This window comes from Chrysoperla carnea, chromosome 5 (assembly GCF_905475395.1).
Source record: "Chrysoperla carnea chromosome 5, inChrCarn1.1, whole genome shotgun sequence".
NCBI lineage: Eukaryota > Metazoa > Arthropoda > Insecta > Neuroptera > Chrysopidae > Chrysoperla > Chrysoperla carnea.
The window spans coordinates 19,686,606-19,703,919 of NC_058341.1; the positions used below are offsets into that span (position 1 = coordinate 19,686,606).

The 17,314-nt window shown below is 28.7% G+C and overlaps 1 protein-coding gene across 3 annotated transcripts in view; it reads right to left on the reverse strand.

Moving 5' to 3' along the window:
- Nucleotides 1–17,314, reverse strand: part of LOC123300687 (transcription factor mef2A) — a 102,307-nt gene that overhangs the window by 18,443 nt on the left and 66,550 nt on the right. The window contains exon 1 of one of the 3 annotated variants that reach the window (XM_044883302.1): nucleotides 5,960–6,290. The exons of the other annotated variants lie outside the window; for them this stretch is intronic. Within the exon in view, the coding sequence (XP_044739237.1) occupies nucleotides 5,960–6,140 (181 nt within the window). The 5' untranslated portion in view covers nucleotides 6,141–6,290. Of the gene's footprint in view, nucleotides 1–5,959; nucleotides 6,291–17,314 lie in introns of those variants that run through there. 3 annotated transcript variants of the gene reach the window in all.

The following is a 17,314-nucleotide window of genomic DNA, read 5'->3' on the forward strand; positions in this document are numbered from 1 at the left end:
TTACAACCTGTATAGATTTACATGTGTATAGTATGTGTACATTTTGAATACTAATAATCAATTATTATATATCATTCAATCAATATATTCATTTACATTAATCCTTTATGTAATCTGATTGCATTCCCTTTTTTATCTCTGTTCTGTTTAAATTATATTTTTTTAACCCATAATTAAATTCCATTTACAGCATGATTGTATAATCAATTTATGCATTGAATTGTATTTATGAAGAGAATGACTGAATAATTTCTTGCAATTAGTTATCGCATGTATGTATACAGGATGGATCGTCATATGAATTTTCAGAATGCCACAAAAATGTCTACCAACTCTTGGACTAAAACGTTATTGTCATACGTTACAAATGGAATTAAATAATGATTTAGGGAGATATGCAAGTATTGAATAATACTTGGGATTTCAATAAAACTTTATAAAGAGATTTTTTGATTAACAAAGTTTCCAAAAATCACAAAAAATTCCTAGGTCATCGGTCTTTTTATTATTATTTTATCGTTCAAAGTTGGCTGAAAAAATGATGAATCATATAGGTTATCCTTTTCAATTGGATATTTCTATATCATAAAAAACTAGAAAGTGTGATAAAAAACTATCTTAAATATTTAGACAATCTTGTAGTTTTTACAAAATTTACAAAATTTTAATTTAATTGTGAGTTCATCGAAATCCATCATTTGATGAACAGAGACGACCATAGTTAGAGTATTGATGATTGAAGAGCGATATCTATATTATCAAATTTACAAGCATTACTTGCACACAATATATTATATATTTTTGTAGTTGCGTGGTATTGTAAAGCTAAAAATAACTCATTACTTGACTTTAAAAACGTACTTTGTTTTTTTAAATGTTGGCCTCGATAAAACGCACGAAGTATAGACTATTTTGATTTACATCTCTGTCACTGCCCAGCTCTTGTCATGAGAAGATGGACTTACTTGAGCCAGCCTCTCTTTGACGAGCTCTCCGACCTAAAGCCCGTCGAAATCAAAGCTCTCCTACTGTTCTTAAATAGCTCCAAATGGTTCATGGAGTAGTGGCCGGGGATGAGCCAACCCTTTTTCGGTATCACAACGGACCCTATGGTCTAAGTGTGTCTCACCCTAGGACAGCCACTCTAACCTAACCTATACATCTCTAAAAATAAATCAGACAAAACCACAGCGAAGCGTAGCCGGGTTTAGCTAGTTACATAAAAAAAATTATAATTAATTAAAAATGTCACCTGTAAAATGTAAATGATTTTGAGTAGTAAAATGTTATGATATTTGAACGTGAATCATCAGAACGTTTATACTATGTACAAACGTGTGGTATATGTGATAATATAATCGGATTATCGTGTGCCCTAGTAGATAGATAGGATTTACAGAATTTAATAGCTAATATAATTAGTTATAAACATAACATAACCACTATAATACCATTGTTATATGTTTCATTGTTTATTGTCAGCATTGGCAGTATCAGCATCGAATTCATATCAACATTGTTAAGAGAAATTCATTTAACTGATATGTCTGATATGTCTCCTTTTGTTTTGTTTCATAATTTAATGATAATCTCCACAACGGGATTTAGAAATCTCCAAAACTGTAATACCATGTTTAATGTTTATATTATATCAAATTGGACAAAGTTCTTTGTGCAATTTCTTTGACGGAATTAGTACAACTTGAATAGCTTTAGATGGTAGTATTTCTATTTCGAATAATTTAAATAAAATAATTTTTGAAAATTTATCCATATACAGGATGTTATTTTTTAAGTTGACATATACTTGAAACTCGATAAATAAATTAAATCAAGGAAAATGCTTCAAATGAAAAATGTAAGTTTGAAAAGCACACATCTTATGTCGGCATGGAATTCGATCTAAATTTTTGGATTCAATTAAAATCTCACTTTGATTCATAACTGATAAACAGTAGGTGAATGCTTTAAATTAGAAAGTTGTTTATAAATACGCAAACATTTTTTGTAAACCGAACTAAAAAAAAGGGGTGGTATAAGTTTGACCGTTATGTGTGTCTATCTGTGGCATCGTAGTGTCTAAACGGATGAACCGATTTCAATTTTTTTTGGTTTCGTTTGAAAAGTAATTTAACGGAAAGAGTGTCTTAGCTATGTTTCAAATGCGACCTTAGGGTTCCGTACTCGAAAAAACAACAAAAATTTGCGATGATCTTCAAAATCGATTCAGTTTGGAAAAGGCACGACATATAATTTTAACATATAAGTAATTACTATGGAAATGAGTGTCAAATAAACCTGGCTCAATTCATTTCGAAAATTGAAATGGTAAAATAAGTAGGTAATTCAAAATAAAAATTCAAAAGGACAAAGTCAACTCAAATATTTCAATTTCAATTAAAATATTTCCAAAAATTTGTCCCAAAAAATGATTACTCTCTAGTATACTTTTCATCTCATCTGATGTCCTTGACCATCACTTTGATATCGATTTAAGTAGGAGTGTTATAAGTTTAAAGTGTTTATCTGTACGTCTGTGTGTTTCTCAGTAGCATCACAGCCCCTAAACGGTCGAACCGACTTGATACAGAACATTTTATAGCTAAGTTTCAAAAAATCGGTTTACAAGGAATACTTAAATCGCATTTGTCGGGGGTTTTTAAATTCTGTAAATTTCACTTGTTAATTAAAAACAATTTTCTAATTTAAAGTGTTATGAGTTATGGAGCACCAGTTATGGAGTAGAGTGGGCTTTTCATTGGTCTTGAAAATCTAGGTCTAGTTTAATGCCTGCGTAGGGTGTGCGCCTACACATCCAACATTTTATCGATAAAACATATTTTTCGAGTTTCGATCATATGTCAACTTAAAAAAGACACTTATCATTTCCTATTATTTTTACACATAGTTTCACATCGAAATCATGTTTCCACATCCTTAACCATAGACAAGTTTAATAAAACCAACGAATGGTAAATATATTAAAATAAAACAAGTGAAAACAAACAGTTGACTGAGTTAATAGTTGAAATACCATGTATAGACAGTGTTGAGTACACTGTCACATTACACATATACATGTCACACATACATAACTGATATTCCCATATTTGCGCCCTCAATAGTAAACAATGATGTTTACGAAAAAATGTTTCAAACAAAAGTTGTTTATTTTTTTATAAGGAACATTTTTTACATTTAAACTTTTGTTTAAAGACAAGACCTAATTGACATAGGTTGCTCATTTACGAACTTGACCTCACTTTTTACGTCCTAAGCACGCTATAAAAATTTCAGCTTGATATCTCTTTTCGTTTTCGAGTAATCGTGATGACAGACGGTCAGACATACAGACAACCGGAAATGGACTAATTAGGTGATTTTATGAACACCTATACCAAAATTTTGTTCTCATAGTATCAATATTTTTAAGCGTTACAAACTTGGGACTAAACTTAGTATACCTTAGTATATTTCATATACATGGTAATAAAAATACATTTCGTATAGAATTGTTATAATTTTTTCCAATTCAAAGAATGCGTTAGGATATAACTAAGGTACCTACTTTTATACATGAATATATACAATTCCTATGTAGAATGTATGTAGTCTATATTATTTCCCCAAGGATATTTAATCATTCTGTAATATCTGATGTATATTAAATTTGAAATACCATTTTAATGTTACGTATATATACGAAAATATTATATATGGAATATACCTACATACTTACATACTTACATACTTACATTATATAGAGAGGTAAATTTATAAATAGAATTTATTAATAATATCTCACGTATGCAAAATATAATTTAATATTCATGTTACATAAGATATATTATATATAATATATTGTGTAAAGTTATATAAAAAAAAAATTATTATTTCATTTCAATTTTACAGAATGTCACACTGTATCTTGAATATGACGTCGTACTTGCACAAATAAACAAAAAAAGTGAGACAGGAGATTTATTGTTAAATAAATGGATATAAATTATGGTTCACCAAAAAGTGGAAACTAAATATCGACGGAAATGAGTCTGAACTTGAAGATCACAACATAAAAGCCTCTCGAAGTACCTAGTGCTCAGGGCTAGAAATATACATCTCGTCTCTTGGAGTTTTACCAGAATATGTAACATATTTCCTCGAAACTCGTTATACGGGAGTTTTCGGGACGCTAAACAAGAATATCTCCACGAAATGGCCCCCAAGGTGCCTGGTGCCTAAGTCGAGCAATATACATCTCGTCTCTTAGCGTTTTATGAGAATATGTAACTATCTAATTCATATAATTTCTACAGAGAGTGCAAATTTTAATAAAAATGAACTGCAAGCCTTGAAACTCTCAAAGAGGATACGAAAGAGAAAGCTTACATCAAATGAATCTGCCGAAGACATTAATTCTTCATTATCTAATCAGGAAACATTCGAAGTGAAAGTATATCTAGTAATTATAGACAGACTTCTTGTTGAATTTGAAAACAGGCGACAATTGTCCAGGAATTTTTACATTAATTTTTCGTTTCTATTCAATTTGATCAATTTTAACACTGAAGAAGTTCAAAATAGAACAAGTATGTTAGTAACGATGTATTCTGGTGATTTAGAAAAGTGCTTTTTTGAAAAAAATATCCGTTCTTTTTTAACAACGATAGTTCGACCCAGAGAACTGCCTCCAACAACCAAAGATTTCTAAGTTCTAAGAAATAAAGAACTTGAATCTAAAGAACTAAAAAAAGTCTATATTAAATAGATTTTTATTACGGGGGCGCTAATTTTTTTAAACAGCCTCTGTTCAAAGTTTTCAATACTTTTTTGTAAAAACTCACATCATGAAACTTTTCTGTGTAGTTTAAGATGCGAAAGTCTTTTGAAGAAGTATTAGTGGTAAATACCTTATTGTTTTTCAAACTTCAAAACTATGTTAGCCATCTAGAATAAATAAAGACATCTTTATACGTCTCGAGTACACCAACAGCAGCATCAGGTACTCGAATAGAATTTCAATATATAATCTAATATATACCTCCCCTCCCCACCTTGTCTCCCACCTTTTCTATCATCTAGCACACACATACCTACACTGGAAAAAAAATTAAAATACCTCATCCCGAAGTTAGCCGTTTCATATTGAAATAAAGTAAATTTTAACCAATTTCCTAATGATTGGAACAAGTACAGCTAAATATTTATATTTACAATAGAATGGGATTGAATTTAAAATATGATACAAAATCACTCAAGTTAAATAAACAACTCATTTCTTCCAGGAAAGAGATTGATTCTAGTTTAAAGTCATGCATTTTATTGATGGGAAAATAAAATTGTACTTAGCTGGAATTTATAATCGTGTAAATAAAGCGAATCGATTAATTAAAAGAAAATTTCTTTACGTATGCTTTAAATATAGGATTTGGTTATTATAAACACATATCTATCATGCCTAGTCTATACGCGATTGTGTCAACTACAGGAAGATTGTTGTTACTAACTTACAGAAAGTTTGTTGATCATTTTTATAATATACAGCATATTTGTGTAAATATATATATACAACGATCAGTAGCGCAGTCGGTAATAGCAAACCACATATCACTGGTTCAAAACCCAACTCGAATAAACCTAATAACCTGCTCATGTGGTTGTGACAATCACATCAGTATTTTGTTATAATATTTATAAGTGATAGAACCAATCAAAAAAAGATTGTTTAAAACTATGTTGCTTTTCAAAACAATAATACTTGAAATTTGTTAGACAGTAGGTATATTACTTTCATACAAACAACTCATGCGTTTGTGTCAACTTCACCACTCAACCCCATAGGGTAGTTGTATCATATTCGTGGCCCCATTAGCCATATATGATCTCGCGATGAGGTTGTGACAACCTCATATCGGTTGATATTAAGAATTTTTTTTCAGTGTACTATCTAAATACATACCATGATGATGTGTGCATGTTGTATGATGATGATGTAATCCTGGTGGTGGTATCACCGCTGATGATGATGGTGTTGTTGTTGTTAATGGTGGTGGGGGATGATGAAATCGTTGAAATGCCGGATGCGGTGGTGTTGGTTGTACATGATATTGTACAACTTGCATTACTGGGTATCCATGCATGGTGTTGTTTTTGGTTTTGCCAGTAGTATTTTATTTTTGTATTTTAACAAATCAATTTCAAGAAGATCGATCGATTCACCAGGAGTCCCTTCTTCATACACCACCAGGTCTCATCACAACATATTTTTAAATTATTTTTCATTGTTTTTATTTATTATTATCGGTATTTTTTTTTTATTATTTGTTACAAATTGATTGTATTTTTTTGTTATTCATTGTTATTGGTTTTTTTTATTTTTTTTAATTTTCACTGTTGTTAGGAAAACGTTTTGTTGTATTTTTTTTTATAAAAAAAAATTCATTTTCATGTTTGTTTTAATTAAAATTATTTTTAATTTTTTATTAAAGTTAATTTTAATCCCTGTATTGATTGTTTATAATTTTTATATGTCATTAACTTTCGTTTTGTTTATTCTTTAACAAAAATAATAATTGTTAATAAAATAGTAAAATTTTTAACTCAGAATGGTTCAGCTTTTTATCAAAATTCGAAATAAATCTGCGTTGTTCGAAATGAAAGGACATTTTGCCCATTCTTTTCAAAAATGAGCTAAAAACACCATTGTCTTTAACCTACTTCAATTTTGTTTAAGGTATCAGAATGGTGTTTGCAATTCCCATGCTAAAACTAAGGTATAACTCACTTTTCGACAGAATTTAACAAATTTTTTTAACAGGCTAAGAATAGGGCTTGCTATTAAAACCCAAAGTTTCAGAAATTTTGAGAATTTAACGACCTAAACGACCAAAAATTCTGCAACTTTGAGATCTCACAGCTAACTAATTATTCTGAGACTGTGAAAAAAATAGGCCAAATCTGTTGTGAAGTGCTTTTATTCTGGAAATACTTAAATGATATAATTTACTTCGGCTTATAACTTCGAAGGTTTGTGTTTATTTTATTACATTATTAGAACCATTTTACGATTTCAAGGCATTTATTAGACCTTTCATCCAACGGCTCAACTAGCCATCACATAAACCTCGTTTAAGGAGTCATATAAGCGTTTAACGGGAGTCAAACCATTATCGAAGTTATTATACTGAATCTCGACTATTAGTAATCTAAAACGAGATGGCTGCTAAGTTATACGTATGTCTCTCGCCCGATTTAAAGTTTTTGTGAATCTATCTCAAGTGAAGTCTATCTCAAATATTAGTATGCGACAATAAAATACTGAAAGCTTGCCATTCTGACTCATATTGGCGAAAGAAGGAGCCAGTGTTGATCATAAGACGTTGAAACAAATTGAGGGTTTTTGAGAAATTCTCTGTATTTTTTTGGCCTCGTCCATTACCTCCGAGTCAAGTTGTTGGAAGGCGTAATTTTAAATCCTGTAATTCTAATATCAATCTGGTGCAGTCATAAAATATGACTCGTAAAGAGCAAGAAGACGTCCGGTATTATACCGTTTTTAGACATTTGATTTATGTGTATGAAAATACTATTAAATGTGGGGGAAGTTGACATTTTCTTCACATATACATACATGTATATTGTAATTGAAAATGTTGGAAAATTGTAAGATAAAATCAATTTAATGTGAAAATTATTATCTTCAGGAAACTTGTGCGCTGTAATCTAAAACACATTTTGTATCAGTACAAAATTATGTGTGTTTGTGTGGTCATTCACACTCGTAAATACTCCCCCCCCTCCCTAACCACTCACTGTCAATCATATTATTATATTTTATGGTTTATTATAAAAAAATAGGTGCCAATCAATCAGAAATTATTGTCTGAAGTGTCTATAAAATATTTTATTATTATATTTCAGAGTGAAAATGCCCTTTAAGATATATTGCGACAAAAATAGAGCTGTAATAGCTATAAATTTACACTTTTCTATGCAATTATTTCACCGGGATAAAAAGAACGATTATTTTTTAAGATGTATATACTCATAGAGAATGATAATATTATTATTAGTTATTATCTATAATCAAATTTGAAATATTATAGAGAATAATAACCCTATGACATTAACCATGCTAAAAACAAATGAAATATAATATAAATAAATGTGTCAAATAAAATTTATACACACATATATTTGATTGTGAATTGTTAATAAATATTTGATTATAATTATTTTATTTACTGCTAACATCTATCCATTCCAATGGATTCAACAAAATTAATGGACCATATTGTTTTTGTTTTAACAAATATATACACTTCAGCGTTTACTGATGAGTAAATGTTGAGTATTTATAACAAAAAAAAAAAAATATATATATATATAATGTAAACAATAGGTCAGTTTTGTAATTTATTTGCAGAATGATTAAAAATGTTGTTGCAAAAAGTTTATGAGATTGATTTAATCATCCATATAAAAAGCAGTTTTACCAATAAACCTTTTCATTTTTAAATCACGATTAACTTATTTTTCGTACTAAATCACTGAAGAAAAAAAATTAAAATTATAACAACCTCATCCCGAAGTTGGCCGTTTCATATTGAAATAAAGTAAAAATGGATACAAAATCACTGAAGTTAAATAAACAAAATCATTACTTCTATGAAAGAGATTGATTTTAGTTTAACGTCATGCATTTTATTGATGGAAAATAAAATTGCACTTTGTTGAAGTATATAATCGTGTAAATAAAGCGAACCGATGAATTAAAAGAAAATTTCTTTACGTTTGCTTTAAATATAAGATTTAAACTTAAACTAAATGTTTTAAACTAAAAATATACTTGCCGTAGAGTTTCCTATTTTTATTAGGAGCCGAGATAGAAACGAAAATGTCTAAAAAAAGTGTTATTTTCCCGTTTTTATTCCGAAATTTTCGAATAACTTTTATTCTAATTGATATTTTTGAAAAATTCTTTCGAATGATTGATTTTAGATAATAATATTATCCATTTTCACTGCCTATAAAAAGTTATTGCACTATATTTCGAAAAAGTGATTTTCAGATTCTGTAGAAAAAAATACGGCGAAAACCATACGTCGTTTTCATGGACCGAGCTACGAAAACCGGGTCAGCGGCCGTATTATAATGTAAAAGGTAGAAACTTGGTATTTCTGAGGAATAATATCTACACTTATAGCCTATTGGCTAGACACTAGACTATTAGAAAGATATAGGTATGTATCTTAATGGTATATTTAGAGAACTCTATGTGTTGACTAAGTCTATGCAAAGATATTTTAATAAATAAAAAGGAAATTAAAAGTTTTTCCTCTTCACAAAACACTCGATAATTTAAGCTAGTTATAAAACTTTACTAAATAAGCAATAAAATAAAATAAAATTTCAAAAGAAAACATATTCATTATTACATAACAACATTTTGACATGTAACTGTTTTTATTTTTATGCTTAGTAAGCAGATGGCAGCAGTACTAACTGTATCTGTATATTACATAACAATATATTTTATATAACTATCTTCACTTCATATACATTATATAATGTTATTTTTCTATGTGATAATAAAAAAACATGTTTCCACCATGGATGAAATGAAATCTCTTTTGGTTTTACAAGTAAAAAAAAAAAAATTTCGACACTACATATAACATAACCTCACTTGTACTTATACAAATGGGTTCTTTTTGGCTCAGAACTGTAAGCAGAAAAAAATATGACTCATTACTCTGTAATATCGCTTATTTTTTAGTACTGACACTTTGTGCATTACACCGAGAGTTAAAAGGAACAGACGTTTGGCAAGTAAAGCCAGTAAATTTCTATATATTATAAATGCGAAAGTAAGCATGTTTGTTTGTTTGTTACGCTTTCACGCTGAAATAGGCGAATGGTTTTTAATGAAACTGTACAGCAATATAGTTCATACATCAGAATAACACACGAGATATAATTTATAAAGATATATATATATAAAAATAAACAAAATTTGAAAATTAATTTAATTTGACATTACCATAAATTGCAGATTTCTGTAAAAGTAATCATTTGACATTACCATAAGTTACAGATTTCTGTAAAAATAGTCAATATAAAATATTCCACGGCCATCTTTTCTGATCTACTCAATGAATAATTACGACTATTATACATTTTAAAAAAAATAAAAAACCATACATATATTTTACCTGTGTAAAACAATCCTTACCATTATTTCGAGTGTTATAGAAAGGGGATAAACAAGAGCAATCTTTATCAATCTTTACTTTTAAATCCAGCGAAGCGGGTGGGTATTACTCTAGTATATAGTAAATATTCCTTCATTTTGTGAGTTGTTGTTTTGTGTTCACTATAAAACAAATAAAAATAAAAATTGTTATTCATAATAAAGCTGGTAACAACGGCTTCACTCCTTTGTGCTTTATTTTTACTATTTTTATTTTATTTTATATTTTTTATTTTTGTATTATTGTTATTGTTGTTATTCATTTTGTGCAAAATGTGTTGTTATTTTACACATACTGTGAATATTAGATAGACCTCATGCTCGTTTTATGTATGTTTGTTGTTTTTGGATAAAATAGCTGTTTAGATTTGTCCATATAAATTTATTTGTTACGCCATTAAATATCGATGGTTTATTTATTTGTCTTTTTACTATACAAACAGATTTCAAGGTTGAGCTCAAGTTGCTTGGAAAATGGGTCAAGTATGAATTGTAGGTAACATTTAAGTAACAATATAGGAGATAAAACGATAAAATTTATTTTAATTTTAAAATAAGACCCATTTTATATATTTCGAGCAATTCTTAGCATTCTCGGAAACGGCTCCAACGATTTTCATGAAAATTACTTTCCAGTTTTTTTTTTTTTTTTGGAGCGAAAAACGATCTAGCTACGTTTTATTTTTAGAAAATATCATTTTATCCATGTTTTCATGAAAAACTGAAACTTTGACTGCAAAATATGACTCTTCCTGACATCTATTATGGTTACTTATTATATGAAACTGTTTATTCAAAAGCCTAAAAAAATCCATTTTAAGCTTATAATCGTAATTCTATTATAAGGCAAAAGTTTGTCGCATGGCTAAATATAATTTTCCCAAAAAGGAATTTTCATAAAATATTGTTAAAACAGACCTATTTATTTGTTATAGAGACTATAAAGAAGAAACAAACATATCCGGAAGGAGTTAAAAATAAAATTAAACTTTTATAAAAATTGTCTTTTATGATTGGAATACATAAAATTTATTGTTATAGTAGTTCTGTTCAATGTACAAAATTTCCTTGGAGAATTATTTAAAAAAAAAAAAAACAGAATTATTTCACAGTCTATAGGAATCAAATGAACCGAATATGACGGAAAAATAATTTTACTGGAAAAACTACAACAATGGATAACGACATGGTATTATAATGAACTGAAAACTCATCTTCAATTCAAAACAATTTGTGTAATTTTTAATTAAAAATAATATCTCTGTTGGAATTCACAAAATTCATTTATTGCAAATTAACAATTAAAAATTTTTAAAAAACAATATAAAAACATAGTTATTCCGTGTTAACTAAGCGAGATTAGGATTCCGTAGTCGAAACAACTAAAAAGAAGCGGTGATCTTCAAAATCGGTTCAATTTGGAGAAGGCTTTAAGGAAAACCGTGCTTTAGTCACTTCAGGGGTTTGTATTATCCCTACTAACCTTTGTAATTAATCAAATTTCCAATTTTAGACTTTTTTAAATGAATTTTCCAACAAATCTGACGTGATAGAAACAAATGAAAGTTATTTTTGTATTCAACCCCCTTATAAACATTAACATATAATAATTTATATATAAATATAATTTATTCTGATTCTTCCTATAATATAATATAACTTGTAATAGACTAAGTAGATCAACTTGTATTTATTTAATAAAATGTATTATACATTTATTATAATTGTTATTATTTATATTAAAATATTATTTTGATATAAATATAATTTTGTATTTGATATGATGTATGTAATATGTAAAATGTATGATGTTAGAGTATGTTATGTATTTATAAGTTTAAATAATTTTGTAAATAATTAAACCACCATTTTATGTTTGTTGTTGTCTCTTAAATCCAAATCTCAATATATACATATTTTAAAAGAAAAACTTTACTTTACGATCATTTAAAATGTTAGTGTATACAAGGAAGTATACATGTATGATGTTGTATGCAAAAACATATATAATATCGCGTATGTAGCGTTATATCGGTACAAGAGTTGGCAACGCTTTGGAGATAGCAAGAGATCCAACCCTGAATTTCACCAGTGTCATGAAAACTTTATGAGAAAGTTTTCATGACACTGTTGAAATTCAGGGTAGGATCCCTTGGTATCCCCAAAGCATCGCGACCCTTCTGGACACGAGAACTTTACCACATTCTTGAACATATATATTCCCCTCAGGAACGTGGTAAAGTTCTCGTGTCTCGATTTCGTCGCGATGCTTTGGAGATAGCAACAGATCCTAGCCTGAATTTCACCAGTGTCATGAAAACTTTATGAGAAACTTGAAATATCATAATATATGTTCTCCTGAAGAACGTGGTGAAGTTTCCGTGTTTAGATTGTGTCGTGATCTCCAAATATTGGCCTAATAAAGAGAATATTTGTTTTTTAAGTGTTCTAAAAACTTTATGCGGACTAGAGAGAGTTCTTGTGAAAGGTTTAGTCACTGAGATATACCATCTAAAATTTTAGATCAAAGCCATAAAGCGCCGTCTTCTGGGGCGTTAGTCGAACACAATCAGAAAATTCTCTGAAAATCATTAAAAATCTTTTTCTGCTTCTTTGGGTATGTAAGCCTAATGGGGAAAAAAAACATTCTCCATAGTTTATTCTTACCGGGAAAATTTCTGGCATCCTTACAAAATTTAAGGATTTTACTGATTTTCATTCTTTTGTGGTTTCTTTGCAAAATATGTTTTAAAAATGTATGAGGACAATTTATTTTGAGTTTCTCGATGTAGGTATATAAGGAAAAAAATCACTTTTCTGATAAGTTTTTCAACACCGGAAAATCTTTACAAAAATAATGCCCACAAAGGCGGAACATTATGGGCAATATCTTTCAAATTCGACAACCAATTGGTCTACAAATTTAGATAGTAAGTATATCTCAATGACTAAGTTTATCACAAGGGCTAGTCTCATAAAGTTTTCAGAACATTCGAAAATCAAGCACTCTTCTGTGGCTATATTTTGGGACCATGATACAACGCGAATTTCACCACGATATTAAGAGGAGCATACGATACTTGCAAAATTCAGAATGATTAAATTTAGCACTGCAGAATTTTTTTCTTTATTGAACCTAGGCAAAGGGATGAAATATGTATAACACCTTAGAGCGGTGTCAACTAACGCTGGATTCACGCTTATAATTTTTTCGAGAATGCTCACTAATAAATAGAACCCTTCTCAGGTGCCAGACATACTTCACCTTCTACCTAATTTTATTAAGAAAATAAATTTCTAAAATCCATGTTGTCTTAGAATCAAGTATTTCGTGACGTTGCCAGCTTTTCTTACCTATTATACCACATAGATGAGGTTTTTACTATAAAATGTTATTAAACTTTTATTACAATAAAACTTACATTATATTATATATTATGTAATGTTACTTATATTATACTTTGATTTAAATTATAATTAACTACTATACAAGATACAATATATACTACCATACTTCATCAAATAAATAAAGATGAACATAGTTTTTAGAAGATATAAGGTGGGTTCTTATAAAAAGGTTCTTGTATGTATAAACGGTAATAAAAACATATGAAATTTTAATTTTAGTATGTATTTTATATTATGGACCAGCTACGAGGGAAGGCGAATCGCCAAAAGCCTGTTGGGTGAAGGAAACTCGCTCGGTAACAGAGCCGAGGAGATCTTGAAACTAAACAGAGCTGATATTAGAGTCATCGTAGAGTTACTCACAGGGCATGATAATCTGAACAAGTTCCAACATCAGATTGGAAAAAGACAATCTCCTGCGTGTGGCAGATGCGGAGAAAATTCAGAAGAAACATCGATCCACTTTCTCTGTTACTGCCCGGCGCTCATACAGCAGCGAAAGAAATGGTTTGGTCCGGCCATAGTCGAACCTGAAGAAATTAGGAAACTCACCGCTAGGCAAATCCTGGGTTTCAGTACATCAGTTGGTTATAATAGCCACTGAAAAGCGTAGCGGGGATAGAGTACAAGGGTCTATTTGGCTAGGTGCTCTGAACCATTGCTTCGAGGCCCGATGCTCGAGCATGGCCCGCTAACCTCCATACCCATACCCCATGTATTTTATAGATATCATCATGGCATGAAAACGTTTAGACGTTTCAATTTGTTAAATAATGAGTATTTAATACGTCTTATGTATAAATTTCAAGTGGATTCTCTGTAAGTTACGATAAATTAATTATTAAAAACTGCCCTTTTTACACGGTGGTATATGGAGAAGTTGTAATAAAAGTTAGTTTTTAATCAATAAGTGCTTTTAAAAATGTTACCATTTACATAAAAATTTTATATCAATATTCCTCAAGTTTTAAGCTTTATAATCTTACCCAAATTAAGAACTTTCACAGTCTCATTATTTAAAAAAAAATTGTGCATAAAAATGAAACACCGATATATACTCAGTCAAAAATAAACGCAAAACTTAAAGTGTTATTTCTATAACATTACATGCCATTCACATATAATGTAATAGTTACAACACTTAAAATGCAACAATAATGAAAAACTAATATTTTCTCAGTCAAAAATAAGCGCAAAACTTAAACGATTCTAAGTGTTATTACTATAACATCATATGTGATTCAAATATTATGTTATATTTAAAAATTTATATCCTTTTATGGTAAAAACACTGACTTTTGATAGTTAAATTTCTCATAAAGAGAATTGATATAAATTTTTCACGAGAGACGTATAAAAGGGTGATTAATTGATAAATAAACTTTTAAATTTTTGGTATAATTTTCATTTTAACAAGCTGAAGTACTCAGTTCAAAACCAACAAAAATATTTTGGAAATGGGAAAAATATTTTTTTATTGCTTTACAAATTCATGAAATCAATTATCGAAAATTTTTTTGTTAATATTAGTTTTACAAAAAAAAAAAGATAAAAGTATAAATTAAATAATTTTCTGGAAAGTTTCATTTTTATTGAACACTTTATATTTATAGACAATAAATGTAATTTATGTCTTAGATGTAATTTATTTTCATTTTTATTTATTTAACCAGTTAGTAACTAATTTCAATGCAATAACACTTATTTAGTTTTAAATTAAATGAGTAATATAAAAAAAAATTATACCAAGAAACTGTGCAGTGTTTTCAAAACCATTATATTTCCCCCATAATGAACAGCGATTGTTTCTAATAAATCACCGGACTGGATACATGAATTCTTTACTAGGTAAAATCTAAGACGAAAATTATTGTGTCTCTTTAATTCACGTTTTTATAATGAAAATATAAAACAATAATTGTATGAATGTGTGTTTAATAGCTTTCATGGATTCTAAAAGATACGTGGTTTTTTGAATTAAGGAAACTTTTAGAAAAGTTTAGAGTAAAAGCATGACTAACTGAAAAACAAAACGAAAAAATTTTAACGAAATTATTCGAATTTCAATAAAATATGTGGTTTATACGGTTAAGAAATTTTACGTTCGATTCAAAATTAAATTGACTAAAACGAAAGAAAATTGATATAAATATTTATACCATGTATATATGAAATATACCGAGGTATACTAAGTTTAGTCTCAAGTTTGTAACGCTTTAAAATATTGATACTATGAAAAAAATTTTGGTATAGTCCATTTCCGGTTGTCTGTCTGTCTGTCGTCTGTCTGTTCGTCTGTTATCATAATTACTCAAAAACATAAAGAGATATCAAGCTGAAATTTTGATAGCTTACTTAGGACGTTAAAAGTGAGATCAAGTTCGTAAATGAGCAACATAGGTCAATTGGGTCTTGGGCCCGTAGGACCCACCTTGAAAACCGTTGGAGATAGAAAAAAATTTAAATGTAAAAAATTTTCCTTATAAAAAAATCAACAACTTTTGTTTGAAACATTTTTTCGTAAACAGCACTGTTTACCCGTGAGATCGCAAATTATGCACAAATTGTATAGTAATGTGATAGAGTAATCAACACTGTCTATACATGGTATTCCAACAATTAATTCAGTCAATTGTTTGTTATCACTTGTTTATATTTAAAATAAAGTTGAAATAAGTAATTTCTAGATCATTTACACGTGGTGACAGGGTGACATGGTGACACTGTCTGAAGTCTAGACACCATACAATTTGTATTAATAAAATTTATTTAGAAAATTGATTTCCATTTCATATACATATATATTACATGTATAGTAAATTGTTTGGTAAATTGTAATTTATAAAAGATATTTATCAAATTGTTTGTTGGTTGGTATATTTACGAGTACGGTTTGTCATGAAAAACTAAATTTTCATGTTATCTAAAATTAAATATCTTTATTCATTTCATTTCCATAGACTGCACAAATATTTTACATAGATTGTTTTAAAATTGAAAAAACTATCCCAAAAAAACAATTGAAAATTTTGTTTGATTGTTTAGCTTTCGATATTTCGAAAACCAAGGCAGATATCGAAAAATTTTATTCTTATTTTTCGTCTACATTCATGAAGTTATAACAAAATTCATCAGCTAAGTTGAAAATAATATACAAATAATTTCAACCCTTAATCTAAAATTGCCTAATTTGTGCCGATTTTGTAAAAATTATTCAGAATTAATTTAAGACAAACCATTGACGTGACAGACACTATTTTCTGATATTGTCATTTGAGTGATTCCTTAGTAAAAGGCGACACATAACATTTCTTAGAAAGTGTTTTTATACAATCAATAAATAATTCGATAAAATATTCAACTGATATCAATTTTATTCCCTTCGCATGCAGTATGTTGAAACAGGTTTAATAAAATTGAAAATAAAATGCCTTATGTTTTGAGAATTACTATCTTAAATAAAGCATTTTCATTTCTTATGATGATTCAAATGAAAATGGAATAGATCAAAAACTAACAATAAATTTCTGCAAACTAATTTAAAACATTTTTCAATTTTATTAGATATAATGTTTTTGACAATTAATTTTTCAATAAATATGTGTGTGTGCTAAGTCTCATAATTTTTTTTTTTATCGAATCGAGTTTTTTTTA